This window comes from Bidens hawaiensis, unplaced genomic scaffold, assembly GCF_021521415.1.
Source record: "Bidens hawaiensis isolate Kalapana, Puna unplaced genomic scaffold, B.hawaiensis_p1.1 tig00027770_1, whole genome shotgun sequence".
Taxonomy (NCBI): Eukaryota; Viridiplantae; Streptophyta; class Magnoliopsida; order Asterales; family Asteraceae; genus Bidens; species Bidens hawaiensis.
The window spans coordinates 176516-198446 of record NW_027494503.1 but is presented as its reverse complement, the minus strand read 5'-3'; the positions used below and the strand labels follow the sequence as shown (position 1 = coordinate 198446).

Genomic DNA, 21931 nt, shown 5'->3' with positions numbered 1-21931 from the left:
ATCTTTTCAACCTTGATTATTTAATTGATTATCCAAAAACTTGATTGCTCACCAAAGAACTTAGTTGTCTAGCTGTTATATCAAGGAACTTAATCATCTATTTGCTTATCTAAGAACTTTTCCCTTTACTTACTTATTTAACAACGTGCTTATTTACTTGAACTCGAATGTCTATTTGTTTACCTAAGAATTTGAATAACAAATTGTCTCTCCAAATTATTTATCTAAATACTTGATGTCATACTTGTTTATCTAAAGAACTTGACTAACTGCATGACTATCTAAGAACTGAACATCTATGAACTTAATTATTTTTATGATTACTCATAATTTCGATTTTGTTGTATCTGATTACACATGAATCTTTTTCAATGATATTCATTTATGAACCTATTTTAGCCACTGCTTATATATGAACCTATTTAACGGATAATTACTTGGGAGCTTGCACGATTGATAACCTGTGAACTTATTAAATTGTGAAAACATGACTATTACTTATGCTTATTTGTTTCTTCCATGAAAACGTGAAACTAAATCCTACTTATGTTTATCTATAACTACTTGAAACTTGATTATTGCTTATGATTATTGTCTTCTTCCGTGAACATATGAAACTGGATTATTAGTTATCAATATATTTTATTTTAACTCTTTCCATGAGCATAATTTCTCATAAAAACCTGGTCACATGCGTGTTTACATATGACTACCTATGAATATTGTTTGATCTTGAATCCCTTCCGTAAATATACTTCTTCATGAACTTGACTACATACGTGCTTATATTTTATTACCTATGATTGCCTGTTGGTTTGATGCATTCCATGATCATACTTCTATACATATGAAAACTTGAATAACACATGCTTACGCATGATTACTTATGATCTCAATTCATTACACACACATATTTTCTATAAAACTTGATTACATATATGTTTATATCCGATTACTTGTGGCCACTCATGATCCTAATTATATTTCAATGAACATGTTTTTTTTCCGTTAAGCTTGGTTGCATATATTCTTACTTATGATTCTCTATGAGCTTAAATTCTTTTCGTGAACATAATTATCTATGAAAAACTGATATTTGTGCAGAACTGTGTATATGTGAACCATGCTTATATGTAAACTCTATTTTTTTTTATCAAATCTTATTTACCCATAAAGTATTATTTTATTTACTTAGTGCAACTTGAGTACTTACAAGGTTATTGTCTAAGGTGGTTAGTCGTCTATAAACTTGTCTGGCTATAAATGTAATTGACTGCGTAACTCGAAATCTATAAATCTATTTTCATGAGCTTGATTTTCCAATATGTCTATTTCTTTGCATAGTTATCTAGTAGAAGCATTTTGTGTACAATACTTTGTGTTACGTTTCAAAGCTTGATTGCATGCAATTTGGTAATTCAAATAACTAGTCATTCAAACTTATCATATTGTACCCAAATATTTTCACCATCTTTAATGTTTTCATAACCTAGTGTTCGTGTTGGTGTATTCTTATTCAACATCTCGGGGTTGACGTATTCTTGTTCAACTCGAGACAGGGCTAGATTATCCTTAAACTTGCATTTAATATTCATATTAAACAACATTTTTATCATAATGATTATTTTATTTATTATTATTATTTTACATTTTTTTTACCATACATAATTGGATGAACTATGTGGACCATGCGGTGAACAGAGTAATTACGGGTGCACACGTAATTATGAAATTCAACGCATGGAACCCATAGCAAGTTTTGTTGTGTGTTATGACATAGAAGTCTTTTAGTGATTAGGAAAACGAGACGAATGGAATATGGTAAGGACATGGTGGATACGCCGTTGGTAATTCCTATACATAGGTGTCCCTGCAATATCGCCAATCGCAGCGTTTTTCGTGTCACGGGGAGTTTTGTGTTACCCTGAAACTTTGACCAACATTATTAAGATTTTTTTAGTAACGAATTTTAAGCATGCTCAATTATTTTATAAGCATCGAAGTTTCACCTTTCAGGTTCAAACCACTAATCGTTAGAATTGTTGTTTTCCCGGAAACTTATCTAAACAATTCAACTATCCCTTATCGTTTACCCTTAAACTCTCTATCTCTCAATCAAATTCTTGATCAAAAGATTATCGCTTGATATCAAAATAGCCTATTGAATTAGTCTACACCGTTACTCAAATCTCTGGAACTCAACACATTAGACCATAATTTTTTTTATCATTTCAAATCTTCCGCAAGTATTCATAATCTTATTCAACAATTTTCTCTTATAAAATTTGGGGACGAAATTCCCTTAAGTGGGGGAGACTGTAACACCTATGCATTTTCATGCATGAAATCACTAGTCTTTTATACTCGTATTTAATAAGGTCCGTGTATTAGTTCACCATCTATATTCTTATGGAATCATATATTATTTATTTCTAGTTATTAACATTATTTTCATATGCACAATTACATGTTTCTATGTACATTTAGTTATACATGGTTAATCGTTAACGTGACACGTTTAACCGGGAATGCCTAGATTTAATATTTGCCATTGTCAATTTTATCCTAAAGTAATTTTATTTATATCCTTAAATTCAAATTAAGAATAACCTTCTAGAATATTCTATTCTTGATCTCCAAGATTAGCCTTATCCAAATTTGAATTCAAGTCCTAGTCAAATTTTATCTCTAATTCATCATAATCTCTTCTCTAAACACCCCTATAAATAGAACTCCCTAGCACCCCAAAAATTCATTCCAAACCTGCATATTCCAAAGCCCCAAGGTTGAAAATTAGTGATCATCATCCTCTCAAAGATTCACAACTCGTTTCCTTCCTAGTAAGTTCTAATTTCCGTTTAATGTTTTGTTATTTCATTCGGCAGAAAAACCTTTTATTTCAACGCTTAGATCTCGTTCATAATATATCCAAATCACGAATTTCAAAAGCCTAAATTGGTTCTTTATGTGTCTAGTATCTCTGTAATTTTTGGTGTAAAATTTTATAAACTTTAAAAATGTTTTTATTATTTTTCTTTAACAAAGGGTCTTGCTGAAAATCCTAACACATAACTTTAGCCTCAAAACGAATGTCATAACTCACTCATGTTTACGAATTATGACCCAATTTTTGGGTATATTGTAGACCTTCTAATTATAAAAATTATCCAACTGGAATCTCCTAAATTTGTTAAAGTATCGAGTTTTAGTGATTTTTCTACTAAACTGACTCAGAATCAGACCCCTCGGTAGTCTATGAATTTTATATATTTTTTTATAAACACTTAAATCTTATAAAAAATATATATGTTAAAAAACTCATACGGTTACAAGATATAAAATTTTCGTAATCTAACTCAAAGGTTTACTATTTTTAAAAATTCGTGTCTTGAACAGTAAACAACCTATTCTTTTCTAGAAAAGATAATCTAAAACCCTAAACCATAAAGTATCACTTGAAACCCTAAAATCCAATTGTACTTCCAAACAAACACCAAGTCTATCGATATTCGACCAAGGGTTCTGTCACCAAGGCTACGGCCTAAGGAAAAACCAAGCGGCGTGTCCGGGCGTGAATGGACCCACTTACCTTTTCATGGGAACCTGAGGTCGGAGATTCTATTCCACCGAAATAGGGTCACATTCTAACAACTTTCTTGGTTGGGGCCATATATGACAATGATGGAACCATTCCATTCCATATTTCAAAAGGTGTTTTGTCCACTTTCTTGGTTGGGGCCATATTTAGAATACGGGCCGCGGAGAGCAAAGCGAAACCCCAAAATGATAGAGGAAATGTGCTTCTAGCCATCATAGATCTAACCATCTCCAATAGAGTTCGATTCCTCCTTTCGGACACACCATTGTGTTGTGGTGTTCCGGGTGGAGTAAGTTGTGAGATAATCCCACAACTTCTAAGATGATCTCGGAAAGCGTCACTTAGGTATTCACCTCCTCTATCTGAACGAAGTACTTTGATGGTTTTATCGAGTTGATTTGGTACTTCATTTTGGAAGACTTTGAACATTTCAAAGGCTTCATCTTTGTGTCTTAACAAGTACACATACCCATAACGACTATAATCATCGATAAAGGTAATGAAGTATCTTTCACCATTCCTTGTCATTGTCTTAAAAGGACCACATACATCCGAATGTATGATACCCAATAAGTCTTTTGCCCCTTCGTTTGTCCCACTAAAGGGGTCCTCGGTCATTTTCCCTAGTAAACAAGACTCACACTTATCAAATGAATCATCTTCACTTGATTCCAAAAGACCATTCTTTTGAAGTGTATGTATGCGATCTTTGTTTATATAACCAAGGCGACAATGCCAAAGATAAGTCTTACTCAAATCCATTTTGAGTCTCTTGGTGCTTGATTGGTACAACATTTTATCAAAGGATGTGTTATAATGAACTATATCATAAACGCCATCAGACGGCATTGCTTAAAATAAAAGAAATTATTCATGAAAACACAAATACCATTGTCCACAAATTTAAAATCATACCCATATTGTCTTAACAAAGAAACGAAGATGATGTTCCTAGTCAAACTAGGAGCATACAAAATATCTTTCAAAATAACTTCCAAACCATTTGGAAGCTTTAATGTGTAGTCTCCTCGGGCTTCGACAACAACCTTTGCTCCGTTGCCCATGAAGAGACTAATATCTCCTTTCTTAAATCCTTCATTTCCTTGAACCCCTGCAATAAATTGAAAATATGAGTTCCACATCCGGTATCCAATACCCATGTGTTAGAGGAAATAAGATTAAGATCAACATGAATCATGAAAGTTGTACCCAAGGTTTGCCCAGCATCCTTCTTAGCTTTCAACTCTTTGAGATGGGTTGCACAATTCCTCATCCAATTCCCAATCTCCCCACATCCAAAGCATGGATCCTCCGAGCTAACCTTTAGCTTCTTCGGTTTGGGTGGTTCAACTGTTGCCTTTCCCTTGAACTTGCCCTTGACTTGTCCCTTACCTTTGGCAACGTTTGCCTTGGGTTCCGGGTGATGCCTCTTCCTATTGCCTCCCTCATTGATCGTGAGAACGGGTAAAACCTTTTTACCCATTCCCGTCTCGGCCGTTTTGAGCATTGCGTGAAGCTCACCAATGCTTTTGTCCCACCCATTCATGTTATAATTCATAACAAAATGTCTCAAACCTTTTAGTTAAACCATTTAGGATCAAATCCGTGGCTAACTCCTTTGAGACGGGACAATTAAGGCGCTCGAGACGATCAATGTGGCTTTTCATCTTAAGTACATAAGATGACACCGATTGGGTTTCTTCCATACGACATGCATGAAGCACTCGAACCGTTTCGAAGCGTTCCACCCTAGCTTGTGTAAGGAACATTTCCTTAAGTTGGGTGATCAAGTCGTATGCCCCATGAAGTTCAAAATCCTTTTGAATCTCGGGAATCATAGTTCCCAACATGAGGCAAGAAACTTGCACCGAATCCTCATTGTGCTTAACCCAATTGTTATGGTCTTCGGCATCGTCAATGCTAGGTTCATCGGGAATTGGATCCTCTAATACGTTGTATTTCTTTTCTTGCTTGAGAACGATTCTCAAGTTTCGATACCAATCCATAAAGTTGGTATAGTTTAGACGATCCTTGTCAAGAATAGATCTTAGTGATAGGTTGTTTACAGATGGAATAATAACGTTAGGTGGATTGTTGATTGCGTCCATCTACAAATATAACAAAGCTCAATTTTAGTATTTTCGATATCAATTATTTTAATCGTTAATACCCTTTATGTCTCCAAGACAATTAATGATTAAAATCTAGAACCCAACGTTACATTTAAATAGTAGTTAGGTGACCTTTATCCTACTATTTAAATTAACAAGGTAGTCAACGTTTGACGATTGCAACCCTTTGCAACTTCTAGTTTTATGGGATCGGTTAAACATCTCATGTTTAGTCGACACATTTAATCCCATCAACACCATTGTACGCCGAGCTTCGGTGACCTTATTCACATGGTTTCCAATTTAAGTCAACCTACTTATACACACATGTGAGTTTACACGTACAAGTGGTTAGGTGACCTTTATCCCACAAATATGGAAAACCCACCTCAAACTCACAAGTTTCCTCTAATGCGGTTAGGTGACCTTTATCTCACACCGAGTTCCCAAGTGATTCGAGTGTCGTATAAAAGGATGGTGTTCAACTTATTTTATAAAAGGGATTTCAGTTTTCAAAATTCTAGATTGGAAAACCTTTTATGTACCTTTGATTTGCATGCATTCAAATGTATGGTACTTAGTTGAAAAACCCATTTTTCAAAGTTCCTATTAATAAAACCCATTTTATTATGAAATCATTAGCCATTAATAAAACCAATTTATATTACCTAATGATTTCTAAGGAACCAATTTTATGCTAGTTGTTGATTTTAAGTTGTTAGCAAACCACATTGCAATAACACAAACAAAAAGTAAATCAACCATGCAAGCATAAAACATACAACCACAAGTTCATAACCATAACCTCCTAATGTTGACTACACTTTTTGACCAAAGACAAGTGTGTCAAAAGGTCTCTCCTAAAGAACTCAAAAGGACATGAGCTTGTGTCGGTGAACTCCCACTTGATCCCGCATCCAAATGCTCCAAGTGTTCACCCCCGTGTTGTGGTCTCCATCATTTTATTTGGGCTCTCTTCCTTGCATCTTCTTTTACAAAACATATCCTAATACATTTTTCTAGTAAAAGAAATGATCCTAATCTACTTATTATTACAAACCAATTGAAAGAATAAATAGATTACAGCCCAAATAAATATTACAACCATATTGAATGAACAAACAAACACTTTTGAATGAACAAACATAACAACACAAACATTCAACCAAACACAAGGCCATGGCTAGGTTAAGAACATCCAATACATATCCATATATGCAATAATACAAGACCCAAAATGGTTGCCCTTGACCCTTGAAACTTTCGGCCAAAACAAACAAAAACCGAAAGTTCCGGGTTTTGTCCAAACAACACAATTAATCATCCAAATGACTTAGTTTTTCAAGATTACCACATGCATCTAAAGTATAACCTTGAAAAACCATGGGGTAACCAAAACCCCCAAAATTTTCGGCCATATGGTAAAACCCACCATAAACCCGAAAATTTTTGGGTCTAATGAAGCATGCATCCGTATAAGCGGCTCTTGATGCCATTGTTGGATTTTAACAAGATTATCAAAGTCATAAAATCCCAATTTTATGAAAAACGCAGCGGAAATTTGTTTTAAATCTTGTTAATTTCATATGTATAAAACCTATTTTACACATGCAAAACCCAAGCCCGGATCCAAATACAAAATACATACTATCAAACACATGCATGTCACTATAAGTCCATGCATGTAAAAGCTACCTTTCAAATCCAAGGAAGAGGAAGGAGATGATGTTGAAGAAGGCAAGAACTTGAATATGAAGCTCCTCAAGCTAGCATACCCCAAGCTTTCCAACAATCACCACTTGTAGCTAGGATTTTCACTTGACAACACTCCTAGGTTCCTTTTTCCTTGGCCGTCCAAAGAGAGGAAGAGAGAGAGAGTGAGTAGAGGATTTATCCTCTATTGTGTTGTCTTGTACTTGTGTTCTTACTCTTGGCCATCCAAGAGAGAAAAGAGAAGAGAGGATTTTGCTTCTCTTGTGTTCTATGTTTTTTTTTGTTGTGTGTTATGAGAGATAGAAAGAAAAAAGTGGTCATAAAAGTGCACCACCCAAGTCCCCCAATAACTTTCCTTGCATGTCTCCACTCAAGAAAAATAATAATATAAAATTAAAGATACAAGAGAGGGGGGCGGCCATCCTCTCACCCTTTTTCAAAATCATATTATTTTTTTTTATTTTTTATTTTCCTTTAAACAAGTTTTATAACATAGAACTCACAATATGTTATTTCCAAAAATAATATAATGTATGTAACATGCTTGGTAACCATTTTCACATATTGTTACTTAACCATCATAAGTAACATTATGGAATGCTATCTCTCAAAATATAAATCATCCATATGATTTATTAATTTCACAAGTACATTGTATTTAGAAACCCCTTTCTAAATAACTTAAGTGTTAATATTTATTTGTTTTGATCATATCATATATAAACAAATATTGTTGGTGTTTGTCTAGCTTGTTATTGGATCATGACATACTAGCCACATCAATAAAAATATGTGTCTTGGGCATAACGAGTCCAAAACTTGCGTCTGTGGACGCGCAAACATAAGTTTCTGAAAACTGTTTGTTTTTTTTTTAAGAAAAAGACATGAAAAATGCTTTTATGGTCTTATAGAATAAGATATTGTTCAATTTCTTTGCACTTCTTAGCATCCTACCAACATCCAATGTCCAACACCACCACCACCCACCGTGTGCCACCACCACCACCGTCCACCACCACTATCAACCGTCTGCCACCCACCACCACTGTCTGCCACCCACCATCACCGTTCATCGCCACCACCACCACCCATCGTCGGCCACAACAACCGTCCACCACCACCACCCACCGTCCGCCGCCACCACCACCACCTATCGTCCGCCACCACTACCGTCCCCCACCCACACCACCACCACCACCTACCATCCCCCACCACCACCGTCCGCCACCACCACCACCGTCCCACCACCCACCACCACTACCACCCACCGTCCACCACCACCCACCACCATCGTCCACCACCCACCACCATCATCCACCACCCACCACCACCACCAACCACCGCTGCCTACCATAATCGTCCACCACCTCCCACTTCCACAATTCGTACACACCATAAATTTTTTTAGCAGTCTACAGGCGTCAAATGACTTATATCTACTGTGATATGTATAATAGGTAACTAATTTTCAGCTTATGTAGACGATATTCAGTTTATAAAACAAATAGTGTTATATTTTCATATTGCAGACCTTCAGACCACATCTTCAGTTGCAGACATGAAATTAGACGAAATCGAATTGCAGACATTTTTTGTCTTCAAAAACAAGCAGCACCCTAAGAAATGAGGTTTTTAGATAAAGACTAGGGGTGGGTAGAATATCAAAGATAAAAGAGGGAAATTGAGATGGTTTGAACATGTGAAGAGGAGGGATGAGACACCGACAGTTAGAGTAGTAGAAACCCTCACTGTGGAGGGAAGGAGTAGATGTCGATTTAAACTCACTTGGGATGATAGGATTAGACATGATTTTGTAGAATTACACCTCTCAAAGGAGATGGGCCAGGATAGAAGCTCGTGGAGACATAGGATTAGGGCTGATGAACTTTAGGCAGGGTTATATTTTTTTGCTAGACTTTGCTTGATATTCTACACACACACACGACATCTTCGGTTTATGGTGGTCTTTCAATCATGTACCTTTTAAAACCTTCACTACTAACACACGAGCATTATATATTTGTACGCTATGCTTTTTGATGCAAGTCTTGATTAGAGCCGGGGGTCTCATTGAAAATAACCTCTTTATTCTTTTGGATAGATGTATACATTCTACCCTCCTCATATCCTACCAATAGCTCTTCTATTGATGCGATTATTATTGTGCATGATTTTTGTTGTTGTATTTATTTTTCTTTGTCTTTGTTTAGAGTTCTCGTATAGAACTCTATGTTTCTCTAATATTGTCTAGACCCTACTAAAGGCATCACTCTTAATAAAATTTTGACTGGGGTATGATTGTTATTTTGTCGTATCTACTTATACTATCCAATGAATCATTAAAATTATAGCTTATCTACTCATATTTTATGGTGAATACATACATGCATGGAGAATTATAAGTTTTTATGGTTCATTTAGAAACTATTAAACCGTTTAAATTGACCATCGATTTGATATCCATTCAAACTTTTTTTATTTGGTTAGTTAATTTAGGATTTTTCAAACGATATACCCAACGATTTGATTTTCGAATTATAGTCAAAAGTGGACAAAAAAATTTAGTTACTAGTCTTCATAATTTTCGTTCTATGTAACTGATATTTTACTTAGCCTTCTGTCGTTTTAATAATTGTACTGCATTCATGTTTAGGCTTTGACTATTACTACAATAAAGACAACTAGTTTTTTAATTTTAACTATTGGAATGTCATCGTTTACTTAATTATATCTACCAAAGGTTTTGTAGCTTAATGATATTAAGTTGTTTGTTAAGATCGAGTCTCTTTCAAATTATAAGGGTTCAAGTCTCATAGTTATACGGTAATATTGTATTAATTTGCCGATAAAAAGAATTAGTTGTATTTTATGCATTTTTATAATAAATGCTCAATAAACTCATAATTAGCATAAAACCGAACCCAAGTCAAACAATTAGTTGATATAGATATTCAACGATATGAACGGGTTTACAATGGTCAAAACCCGCGATTTTACATAAAAGTCATTAAAAACCGAACCGTAGACACTGCTATGTAGAATCTGTAAAAAAATATTATACTACATTCACCATACTAAATACATATATTTCTATCATTAAGTAATATAGTGTATTTATGCTATAATAATTTAATGGTATACATCATGGCCATTAACTAAAGGGTTATGGTAAGACAACATTGATGCCCCTCTATCGGGATAAAGGTTCGATTGATTCCGTAATGAAGTATTACTTGGATTTCGTAACACGTAGATACAGTTTAGGAGAAAAAAATTTACTCGCTGATTAAATTAAAAAATGAAGCTGCAAATTTAGTTACATACTACGGTTACAATATATACTTAATGTTTAAATTTAATTGAATCATGGTTGTAAAAATCGTGTCTAGGCTTCAATTATTCGTTAATTGGTACCCTCCACCGATTAGTCGTCAATTAATCTCTATTTGGTCAAAATTGTATAGTTTATATATAAATTTGGTGTGTGTGTGTATGTATTTGAAAGTTTACATATAAATTCCAATCCAGTTAATCCGGATTAGTCCCTATTAAACATGATTAATCGTTATTCCTTACCCTACCAGCGCCTTACAGTATCGATAAGACTAAATTGAATCAGTTAACTAGGTTTTTATTGTTATTCCTTTTCGATAAGACTAAATTGAATCAGTTAACTAGGTTTTTATTGTTATTCCTTTTAACGACTTATAACTCATATAACTTATGTATATGTAAATTCGTGAGCTGCATATTTATTTTATTTTTAATCTTTTATACGTTAAAAAGGTAAACTTTTAATCTTTTATACATTAAAATAGTAAAACAAAATGATTAGTTAATAGTTATTTTCTCTTAAACATGTCCCCTACATGATAAACCTTAAATAGATTAAAAGATTAATGAGCTACCGTCGTGGGCTAAGACATACTTTTCAAATAGAATAAAGGACTGAAAATGTAAAGATCTAAAGTCTATTGTAGCAATTCATTTTCAGGGCCAGCTCTAAGGCCGGGCAATGTGGGGTCCGGTCGAGGCATATTTTTTCAGGAATTTTTTAAAAATTCCTGATGTTATATATATATAATACCCGAACAATTATATATAATTCAATTATTTTTATAATACTCACACACTTTTTAGACCCATTTTTTTAATTTGCCTAAATACTTATAGGTCATTAAAAATTGAAAGAGACCAGTTAATTTTTATTAATCAATAAAAGGTAAATAAATAGAAAAAATGAAATGGATATGCATGATAACAATAACGCCAACTCGAACACAAACAATCACTGTACCATATGTAGAAAGTAGTTTTTTGAAATTGTAGTTATTGAATTCCTATTTACGATCTACAATGCCGCAAGAAAGATTTAGTGGATTGGTGATCATAGCTATCGAGAACAAAATGTTAGAGAGCGTAAACTACTATGAGTTGATTCACCCAATTGCTATCAAGAATGTTATGTGAGCTTTACGAATCCTCGGTTAGCTATTAGTTTATTCAGTATGTCATAAACTCATTCTAATATAATTATTTTGCTAATTGTTATGTTTATTGCCATAACTTTAATCGTCGTTTAAAAAAATTGTTTACGCTATTTAGTACGTTAAGACTTAGGAGGGACATGCTTTTAGGTTCGGCCGGGGCACGGAACGTTCATTTTGTTTTATATATAGTACAATTATTTACCTTTTTTAGGTCTTTGTTTAGTGTTCTTGTGTAGAATTTTATGTTTCTCTTATATTGTCTAGACCATACTAAAGGCATCACTATTAACGGAATTTTTGACCGGGGTATAATTGTTGTTTTGTTGTATTTACAAATCTATACTATACTATATATAATGTATGAGATAAGGGTAAATTAAGACACTTGATTTTAAGAGTTTTATAAATTATAATGCATAAAATACATGTGTTAATAGGGTTAAACTTGTCTTTTAAACATAACATAACTTATCCACATTACAAGTTTATCCCCTCATCTTTAACCATATTATGTTTTTAATTTCAATTTTAAACTAACTTCCCACCCATGATTTTTAAACGACAATAACCTTTTCATACGTTAATATTTTTGTAGAAAAATTGCATCGTAAAAACGAACATTTTATTTTCTTTAATTTGAATATGATATTGTTATAATTTTTAAATTTTAAACAAATTAATATGTTACGTAAGGGCGTTCAATGCCGATTTTGATGGTTTTTAAGTTAAACTTGTGAGCCTAATGTTACTATCATTTTTTGTCGTCCAAAACCAAAACTTAACCATTGAAAATTGAAACCAAAATGTTGCTTACGGTATGGTTACGATTTGGTTGCACAGTTTAATCTATGATAATAAATGTTGTTTAAAATAATTACTAATTTAACCGTACCATCAATCCTAACTAAGCATCAACAAAATATGATACCTTAGAGGATCATAATATGAAGAATTATAATTTTAGCCACATAATGGAAGACCTAAGACACAAAATAATAACAAGAACAAAGATTACTACATATCATAAAGGAATTAGATTAATATAAAGTTTTTATATCCAAATTTACCTATATTTAAAGAAACTTTGTTCAATTGTATTTTAACTATATTTAATATATATAACAAAACATATCTAATACTAAATAATAAATTTATATCTATACTATTTATAATGCGTGAGACAATGGTAAACTAAGACACTTTATTTTAAGAGTTTTACAAATTATATTGCAAAAAGTACATGTGTTAATAGGGTTAAATTTGTCTTTTAAATATAACATAACTTATCCACCTTACAAGTTTACCACCTCATCTTTAACCATATTATGTTTTTAATTTCAATTTTAAACCAACTTCTCACCCATCGACAATAACTTTTTCATACGTTAATATTTTTGTAGAAAAATTGCATCATAAAAACGAACATTTTATTCTCTTTAATTTGAATATGATATTTGTAACATCTCGGATTTTTCGTTTACGTTTAAACCGACCGGGAATAATTTAGATTTTCATTATTAAACAAAAACAATATATTTAAGTTTATAATGTTCAATTTATACCCCTCATACTTTATATAATGTCTAAATCCTTATTTAAAACATTAAAAGTTCAATAACGGACCAAATATCAAACAACAGGGACTAAAAATGCAAAAAAATGAAACTTTACCCATTGTGGCCCGGGGCGCTTCCCGACGGGACCACCCTGGGTGGCCACGCGGGGCGACGGGGTACCTGCACAGATCGTTTAAGCCTTAGTTCGTTTTCTAGTTCGTTTAAGGTATAAAATCGTTTATTTTAGGCATGTTAGAGTGAATTAAGGTCCAAGTAAACATCATACAACAAAAATACCATTCCTAATTCGTTTTCCCTTGTCCAAAATCAGATCTTTGTGAATAAATCAAAGATTCTTTCCTTAAGTCGCATATACTTGCTTAAACGGGCCAAAAAGCCCGTATTTGGTTTAACTGGTCAATTGCTTTAAAACCCGATAAAGGGTAAAACAGTCAACAACTTTGACTTCTTGTTTTCTCATACTTCTGGTCGGATTCAATGTTCGGTCCAGAAGACTTTTCTTCTCGTAATTAAATTTTAAGGGTTCTGACCAAAACCCGACTCCCGAAACGAAGTTCGGATTCTGGTCAGACTCGACTCGTTTAAACATTAAAATCAACATAACTAGAGTTATACTCATCCGTTTGGATTGATTCCAGCGGCATTAAGTTCGTTTTTATTTATATTTTCATATCACAGAGTTTCAGATTCTGATCATTAATCTTGTTGGACGTGTATCGGATGACTCGCTTAAATCATTAGTTCGTTTGTCGAATTTATTAATCACTTGTCTTCCGTCTAAGGTGAGTTTGATCATTCCCTTTTTTATACACTGTTTTCTAATGTTTTGGGGACATATGTGTACTTACTCATATTTTCTATTCTATATATATACTCAAAATCGCAAACATAATTATTGTGTGAATATCAGTTGAATGCTATTTGCTAATTGCTACATGTTTAATTGTTTACTTGATAACTTTCGGAGAGGTCCAAAATATCCCCTTGTAGAGGGTTCTCATTAGTATGATCATACGACCGTCTTAGTAACCGGAGCCCAATTCGCTTGGCAAAGTTAAACCGACAATTTAGTCATTGTAATCAATGCCCGATTCGCTTGGCAACGATTATTACCACATAGATTGGTTTGCGCATTTAACATTTATTATTTATTATTTATTTATTATATAACTATTTGTTGTGTCAAAATTGGTGATCATCTCACTCAACATGTGTTATTGACAAAACCCCATCTTCTACGCATATGCAAGTTGCCTGAGTTGAAGGATGGACAATTAGAAAGACCTTAGGATTTTAATGAAGACATACATGGATTTAGACTTGTTGTATTTATTTATTTGAAATTTTTGGTTGTATTTAATTATTGTGTGTATTATTTGAACAAAATAATTAATTGGATATTGTCATTTATATTTATGATAGTATCTTCGAGCTGTGAGCAATCGGATCACGCCCCGGCATTTCCGCCTTAGATTGGGGTGTGACATATTGATATCAGAGCCGAAGGTTATAAGATAGGTCGTTAGAGATGGTCCTAGACATATGTTAGGAACCCTATACGTGCTTATCTAAACTGCCTTATGTGCTATTTAAATTGTTTACAGCTTTCTTAGATTAATTATTTAAATTGTATTTATCTTGTTTAATTGTTGCACACACACAAATTCCGAGGTTATGCCTCAACTTTCAAAATATTTTTAAATCCTCTTAGTTTTTGGTAGATTATATTTTATTGTGGAAAATTCCTTAAGAATTCCCGCGCTTTGTTTTGTTTCTTCACCTTGAAGCATGGGGGTATGAAAAATCTCGTACAACCATAACTTCAAGTGGTACCCATAATCGGCTAAACGGTTACGTGGTAAATGACGTGAGGTCGTAGACTCACTCAAAAATAAACCGATTACTACTAATTAGATAGCGGTAAGCGGGTATCGAACACAGGGAGTTTGTGGAAAGTGCGTTCACTAGTAGTTTTATCGAATGTCTGACTTAAAATAATTTGCAGAAAATAAATTCAAAGATTTGGTTGTTTGGTTTGATTAACAAAATTAATTAAAACACTTGACACGATTTTTCAATCAAAGATGAAAGGATATGCTATCCCTCGGTTTCAGGTTTCAATGAATGTTAATATAAACGTTTAATCTGAGACGAATTATAAAAACATAATTCATGAATATGCAAATGATTGTGGTAATTGAAGACTAACTACTTGGATTAATAAACGCAAGGCAATCACTCAAAAACCAATTAGATTATCCAACCCCGAATTCCACCTGATTAATCCCGATTGCCTATGGCACCGAGAACTGACAGATTAGAACACGAACTTAACAAACTAACAACTTATCAACAGTACACGAACATCATAATAATGCAATCAATAAGATTAAATTACTATCTCAGCAAAGACATAAATATTCAATCAACAAACAATACGAAACCTTACAATCCGAGGGAAAACACAAAGGAGATTAGCCGAGCATGGTTCGGTTCGTCATTCCTTCGATTACAATGTGCATAGGAATCAAAAACAAGTCTCTAATGATTACACAACCCATAATTGAGTTATAAAACCTGAAAAAAAATGAAAAAGCTCCCAAAAGTCGTCCCAAAACGAACTATAAATGGCAGTTACATATTCTGCATCAGGGTCCACCGTAAGCTACGGTGGCCACCGTAGCTTACGGTAGCCTTCAAAAATCCCACGGTGGCTTCTCTCTGTTTTATGCTGGGCTTTTCATCAGTTTCCACCGTAGCTTACGATGGACATCGTAGGCTACGGTGGATTTTGACATGATCTTGTTTTCTTCATAACTTTCTCGTTCCATGTCCGTTTTCTTCACCGTTTCCGCCCATGTGCTCGTAATTTCGTTCTCCATCTCCTCCTACCTGAAATTATACAAGTACGCGTAGTCAACTAATTCCACAAAATAAACTTGTTAAGCGTAGGATTTTAATATCGTTTTTTAACAATAAAGGGTTGTCCAATGGACCACCCGTCACATTCCCACACTTACCCGTTGCTTTCCCTCAAGCAACTCAATCATTCAAAGTTAAACATTAACTCATTCAACAAAACGCATCTCGATTAAGGTCCCAAATCATACCCTATTCCCACATGTTTCGTACTTGCAATATTAACGCGTTTATTTATCAAACCTAGAAATTCAACCAAACCTAACACGTTTCCTGTTTTTTCTTTCACGCAACACACCCCTCTTGAACTTTCCACTTAATAACTTTTCTCAAAGCTAGCATGATGTGCTAGTCCACCCAAATGCACGTGTGCCAATCTACTATAATAAGCTTGTGTAACTATCGAACCTCCACCTAATGAATGCATAGACATTCGCACAAATCAAGAGGTCTTATTATGGGTTGTAACGGGGCCAAGTGTTCGGGTACGGAATGGGAATATTGAAAGTAGCTCAACGATTCGATCCGGCTTATTACATAAATTCTAAGAAAACCTAAGAAATAAAATAACAACTATATACACGACTAACTTTTTTTTTAATGCAATAAACAACCTTCTAATAAACATCATATCAAATACCCAATTCACTTTCCAAATGATAATACAACTACAAGAAATAACCTAAAGCCGGATCATCTCACAATTTAACATCGGGGTTGATTGAATAAGAAGAATAAGTCCAAAATTGTTTTCTAAGAAAACCAACCCCCCGCCCCTCTCGTTAACCACGCTCATATGTGTAATTTATGAGGCCCAACCCCCGAAACCCACACTCACACTCATCCAGACGAGGCTATACCTAAATGCCTCTATCAATTTTGTGCTAGTGCCAAGCTAAGGTCTCGGAACGCATTCATTACACAAGTTTTAACAAGAAGGATCACACTGCTATCTTCAAATAATGCCAACCATGAAAACCCGTGGTATAAAGTTCCAACCCAACATTTGTTACTGGCATGTTACGCGAAATAAATAACCAAAAGCATGTCATTCTTGGCTGAAAATCTAATACCATTTCCTTTAAAAATTTTGAAATACTCACACACATGGAAATTTTATAACCATGAAAAAGGACCTTTATCTCAAAACATCTTTTGAACCACACACAAAAGTTGAAATTTTTTTTTTCAAATTCCGGGTCACTAGCCCAGCATCCACCGTAAGGCAGAGTTTAGCCAGCGTAGGCTTTTTGTACTCCACCGTAGCCTACGGTGTACACCGTAGGTTACGGTGTGACCTGCAAAATATATTTTTTATTTTTTATTTTTTTTAAACACGCAACAAGAAACGACAATTAACCGGAAAATCAAAAAAAAAAGAACCATTACTTGGAAAAACAAAAACAAAAACGGGATTACCCTACCCCCCACGACAAATCCGAGTTGTCCCCAACATCGGGTTAAAGAAAATTCGAAAGAATTTCCCACACTTAACTCGAAAGTAGTCCAAGACAAAAACGGTAATCCCAAAGACACATTAAAATAAACTAAACTAAAATGTACAACAAACCTGGGCCTTTTAGTTGGTTACCTCATCCGGTGAACACAAGATGTAGCTCACCTCATCAACGTCGAGCATGTTGATGTCTTTTCCTTCCAAATACGGTTTGAGTCGATGTCCGTTTACAACTTGTTTCGTTTGGTCTTGAGCATCTTCTATCTCTACATCTCCAAACCGACCCACTCGTGTAATGACATACGGGCCCATCCATTTACTTTTAAGTTTTCCCGGAAACAACTTTAACCTTGAATTATACAACCACACTTTTTGACCAACTTCAAAAGTCCTCTTCCTCAATTTTGCATCATGAACCTTTTTCAGTTTATCTTTATACACGGAAGCACATTCGTAGGCCTCATCACGGATTTCTTCAATCTCATTCAACTTCAATTTTCTTAACTCGCCCGCTTCCTTGTAATCTGCATTAACCTTCTTTATCACCCAAAACGCCCAATGTGCCAACTCCATTGGTAAATGACACCCTTTCCCATACACTAACCTATAAGGAGTTGTACCAATGGGAGTTTTGTAAGCGGTCTGATATGCCCATAACGCATCATCTAGCTTGGATGACCAATCCTTTCTATCAACCCGCACCGTCTTCATCAAAATTTCTTTTATTTGTCGGTTGGACACTTCGACTTGTCCACTCGTTTGCGGATGATAAGGAGTAGCAATTCGGTGATTCACATTATATCTTTTTAAGAGTTTCCCAAAATTGAAAATTTTAAAATGTGACCCACCATCGCTAATAATAACCCGCGGGATACCAAACCGAGCAAAAATGTTCGCTTGAACGAATTTGCCAACCACCGAATGATCATTAGTTCTCGTAGCTACCGCTTCTACCCACTTGGATACATAATCAACCGCAACCAATATGTATAAAAACCCATTTGAATTTGGAAACGGGCCCATGAAGTCAATACCCCATACATCTAAAATCTCTTCCACCAAGATTGGTTGCAATGGCATTTCATCTCTCTTCGATATACTACCCATCTTTTGACAATTTAAACAATGTCGGGCAAACTCACTTGCATCCTTGAAAATGGTGGGCCAATAAAACCCACATTGAAGAACCCGATAACCCGTTTTCTGACCACTAAAATGACCCCCATACGCTGATGTATGTGCATGAGTCAACACTTCCAAAACTTCGGAATCGGGAATACACCTCCTTATCACTTGATCCTAACCAATCTTAAACAAGTCCAGTTCATCCCAAATATATTGTTTCACTTGGGCCATGAACCGTTGTCTTCTTTTCTTCTCCCAATGACTTGGAATAGACCCCGTGGCTAAATAATTCACAAAATGAGCATACCATGGTGCAGTCGATACGGCTAACAATTGTTCATCGGGAAACCGTTCGTTTATTTCCATTGTGTCATCAACACCTTCTAATGGAATTCGGGATAAGTGATCCGCCACTACATTTTCACACCCCTTTTTATCCCGAACCTCCAAATCAAACTCTTGCAAAAGCAATACCCACCGAATTAAACGCGCCTTTGCATCCTTTTTCTCCATCAAATATCGGACCGCGCTATGATCAGAATACACCACAACTTTACTTCCCAAAATATATGACCGAAATTTGTCCAAGGCATACACCACTGCAAGTAACTCTTTTTCGGTAGTAGTGTAATTCAATTGTGCCTCGGATAAGGTTTTGCTCGCATAATATATCACTACCGGCTTTTTATCCACTCGTTGGCCCAATACCGCTCCAACCGTGCTATCGCTAGCATCACACATTATTTCAAACGGATTTGACCAATCTGGTGATTGTAAAACGGGTGCTTCCACTAACTTCTCCTTCAAGCTGTCAAAAGCTTGCAAAAATTCATCAGTAAACTCAAAGGGGACATCTTTCAATAAGAGATTACATAAGGGTTTTGCAATTGCACTAAAACCCTTAATGAATTTCCTATAGAATCCGGCATGTCCCAAAAATGATCTCACCCCTTTGACATTTTTCGGGGGGTGGCAAAGATGAAATTACTTTTATTTTAGCTTGATCAACTTCCATTCCCCTACTTGAAACTACATGACCCAACACAATACCCTCTTGAACCATGAAATGACTTTTCTCCCAACTTAAAACCAAGTTTGTCTCAACACATCGTTTCAAAACTCTTTCTAAATCATTGAGACAAGACTCGAAAGTTGGGCCAAAAATTGAAAAGTCATCCATAAATACTTCAAGTAAATCCCCGACCATGTCTGAAAAAATACTCATCATACATCTTTGAAAATTGGCCGGGGCATTACATAATCCAAATGGCATCCGCCTAAAGGCAAAAGTACCATATTGACAAGTGAAGGTGGTCTTGTGTTGGTCATCCGGGTGAATTGCAATTTGGTTATACACCGAATACCCATCCAAAAAACAGTAATACTTTTGACCCGATAATTTTTCAGTAATTTGGTCAATGAAAGGTAATGGAAAATGCTCTTTAGATGTAGCGGCATTTAATTTACGATAATCAATGCAAACTCGCCACCCGGTGACCGGTCGGGTGGCGATTTGTTCACCACTTCCATCTTTAATTACCTGTATACCTGCTTTTTTCGGCACCACTTGTGTAGGACTTACCCAAGCACTATCCGAGATAGGATAGATAATTCCCGCATCTAACCACTTTATTACCTCATTCTTCACAACTTATCTCAAATTTGGATTCAACCTTCTTTGAGTCTCCCGAGTCGATTTTGCATCCTCGTTGGTGATAATTTTGTGCATGACTATGGATGGACTAATGCCTTTTAAGTCGGCAATTGTCCAACCTATAGCCGCTTTGTTCATCTTCAACACCTTTAACAATTCTTGTTCTTAAGACTCGTCCAAATTGGAGGCAATAATGACCGGTAATGTGTCATTTTCTCCCAAAAACGCATACTTCAAATGGCTAGGCAAGTTTTTCAACTCCAGTTTCGGTGGACATTCCAAAGATGGTTTTGTATCCGAGTTGATTTCTGCCGGTAAACTTTCAATTTGATGAGTCCATGGCGGTCGTCCCTCTCTCGCCGCCAACACTTCTTGATTTTTCTCTTCCATCCTCAAAGCACAAATGTGTACCTGTTCAGAAAAATCACAAATACATGTTTCCAAAGCATCTTCCTCATACTCATGCGGTTCACACCTGTCAACTATGTCTGCCATGAAACACTCATCATCACATAAAGAATTAGAACCGTTAGTGAAAACATTTAATCTCATCTTTCTATTTCCAAATGCCATATTAACCGTACCCGATCTACAGTCAATAATAGCATGGGCGGTGTTTAAAAATGGTTGACCCAAGATAACATTTTGTTGAGTCGGATCAACCGATGAGTAGTCCAAAACCAAAAAGTCAACCGGATAGTAAAACTATTCCACTTTTACTTTAACATCCCGTACAATCCCTCGGGGAAGTTTATGAGATAAATCGGCTAAAACAACCGTTGTCTCAACCCATTTTAATGGACCAAAGTCATATTGGTCGTATAAACCCCCCGGTAAAATGCTTACTCCCGCTCCAAGATCTAATAACGCCCTCAACATTTGAAAATCACCTACTTGGATATTTATTAATGGCGTTCCTGGATCTTTAGCTTTGGAGGAAGATCCCCTTTTAGAACCGCACTTACCCACTCAGTCAAATCAACCTGTTTAGGCACTTTTTGTTGCCTCTTTTGATTACACAATTCTTTTAAAAATTTTGCATAAGCGGGTACTTGTTTGATTGCCTCAAGGAGTGGTAAGTTGACTTTTACCTGTTTAAAAACCTCCCACATTTCTTCTTTTTGAGGACCCCATTTTGAAATTATGTTTTTCTTACCCGGGTCAAGTAAAGCCGAAGGAAATGGAACCGCACTTGGTTCAACTCCCGTGTTTTTACTTTTTAAATTTGGGGTTTGACCCGGTGTTTGTAACGGTTTTTCAAAAATGACATATTTAGTGGGTTTGTTTT

The 21931-nt window shown here is 35.1% G+C and overlaps 1 protein-coding gene across 1 annotated transcript; it reads right to left on the bottom strand.

The window, feature by feature from the left end:
• Positions 1–17987: 17987 nt before the first annotated feature.
• LOC143575881 (uncharacterized) lies at positions 17988–18575 on the bottom strand. Its single transcript, XM_077060134.1, has one exon. The coding sequence runs from the start codon at positions 18573–18575 to the stop codon at positions 17988–17990; it is 588 nt and encodes a 195-aa protein (XP_076916249.1).
• Between the last annotated feature and the right edge of the window lie 3356 nt (positions 18576–21931).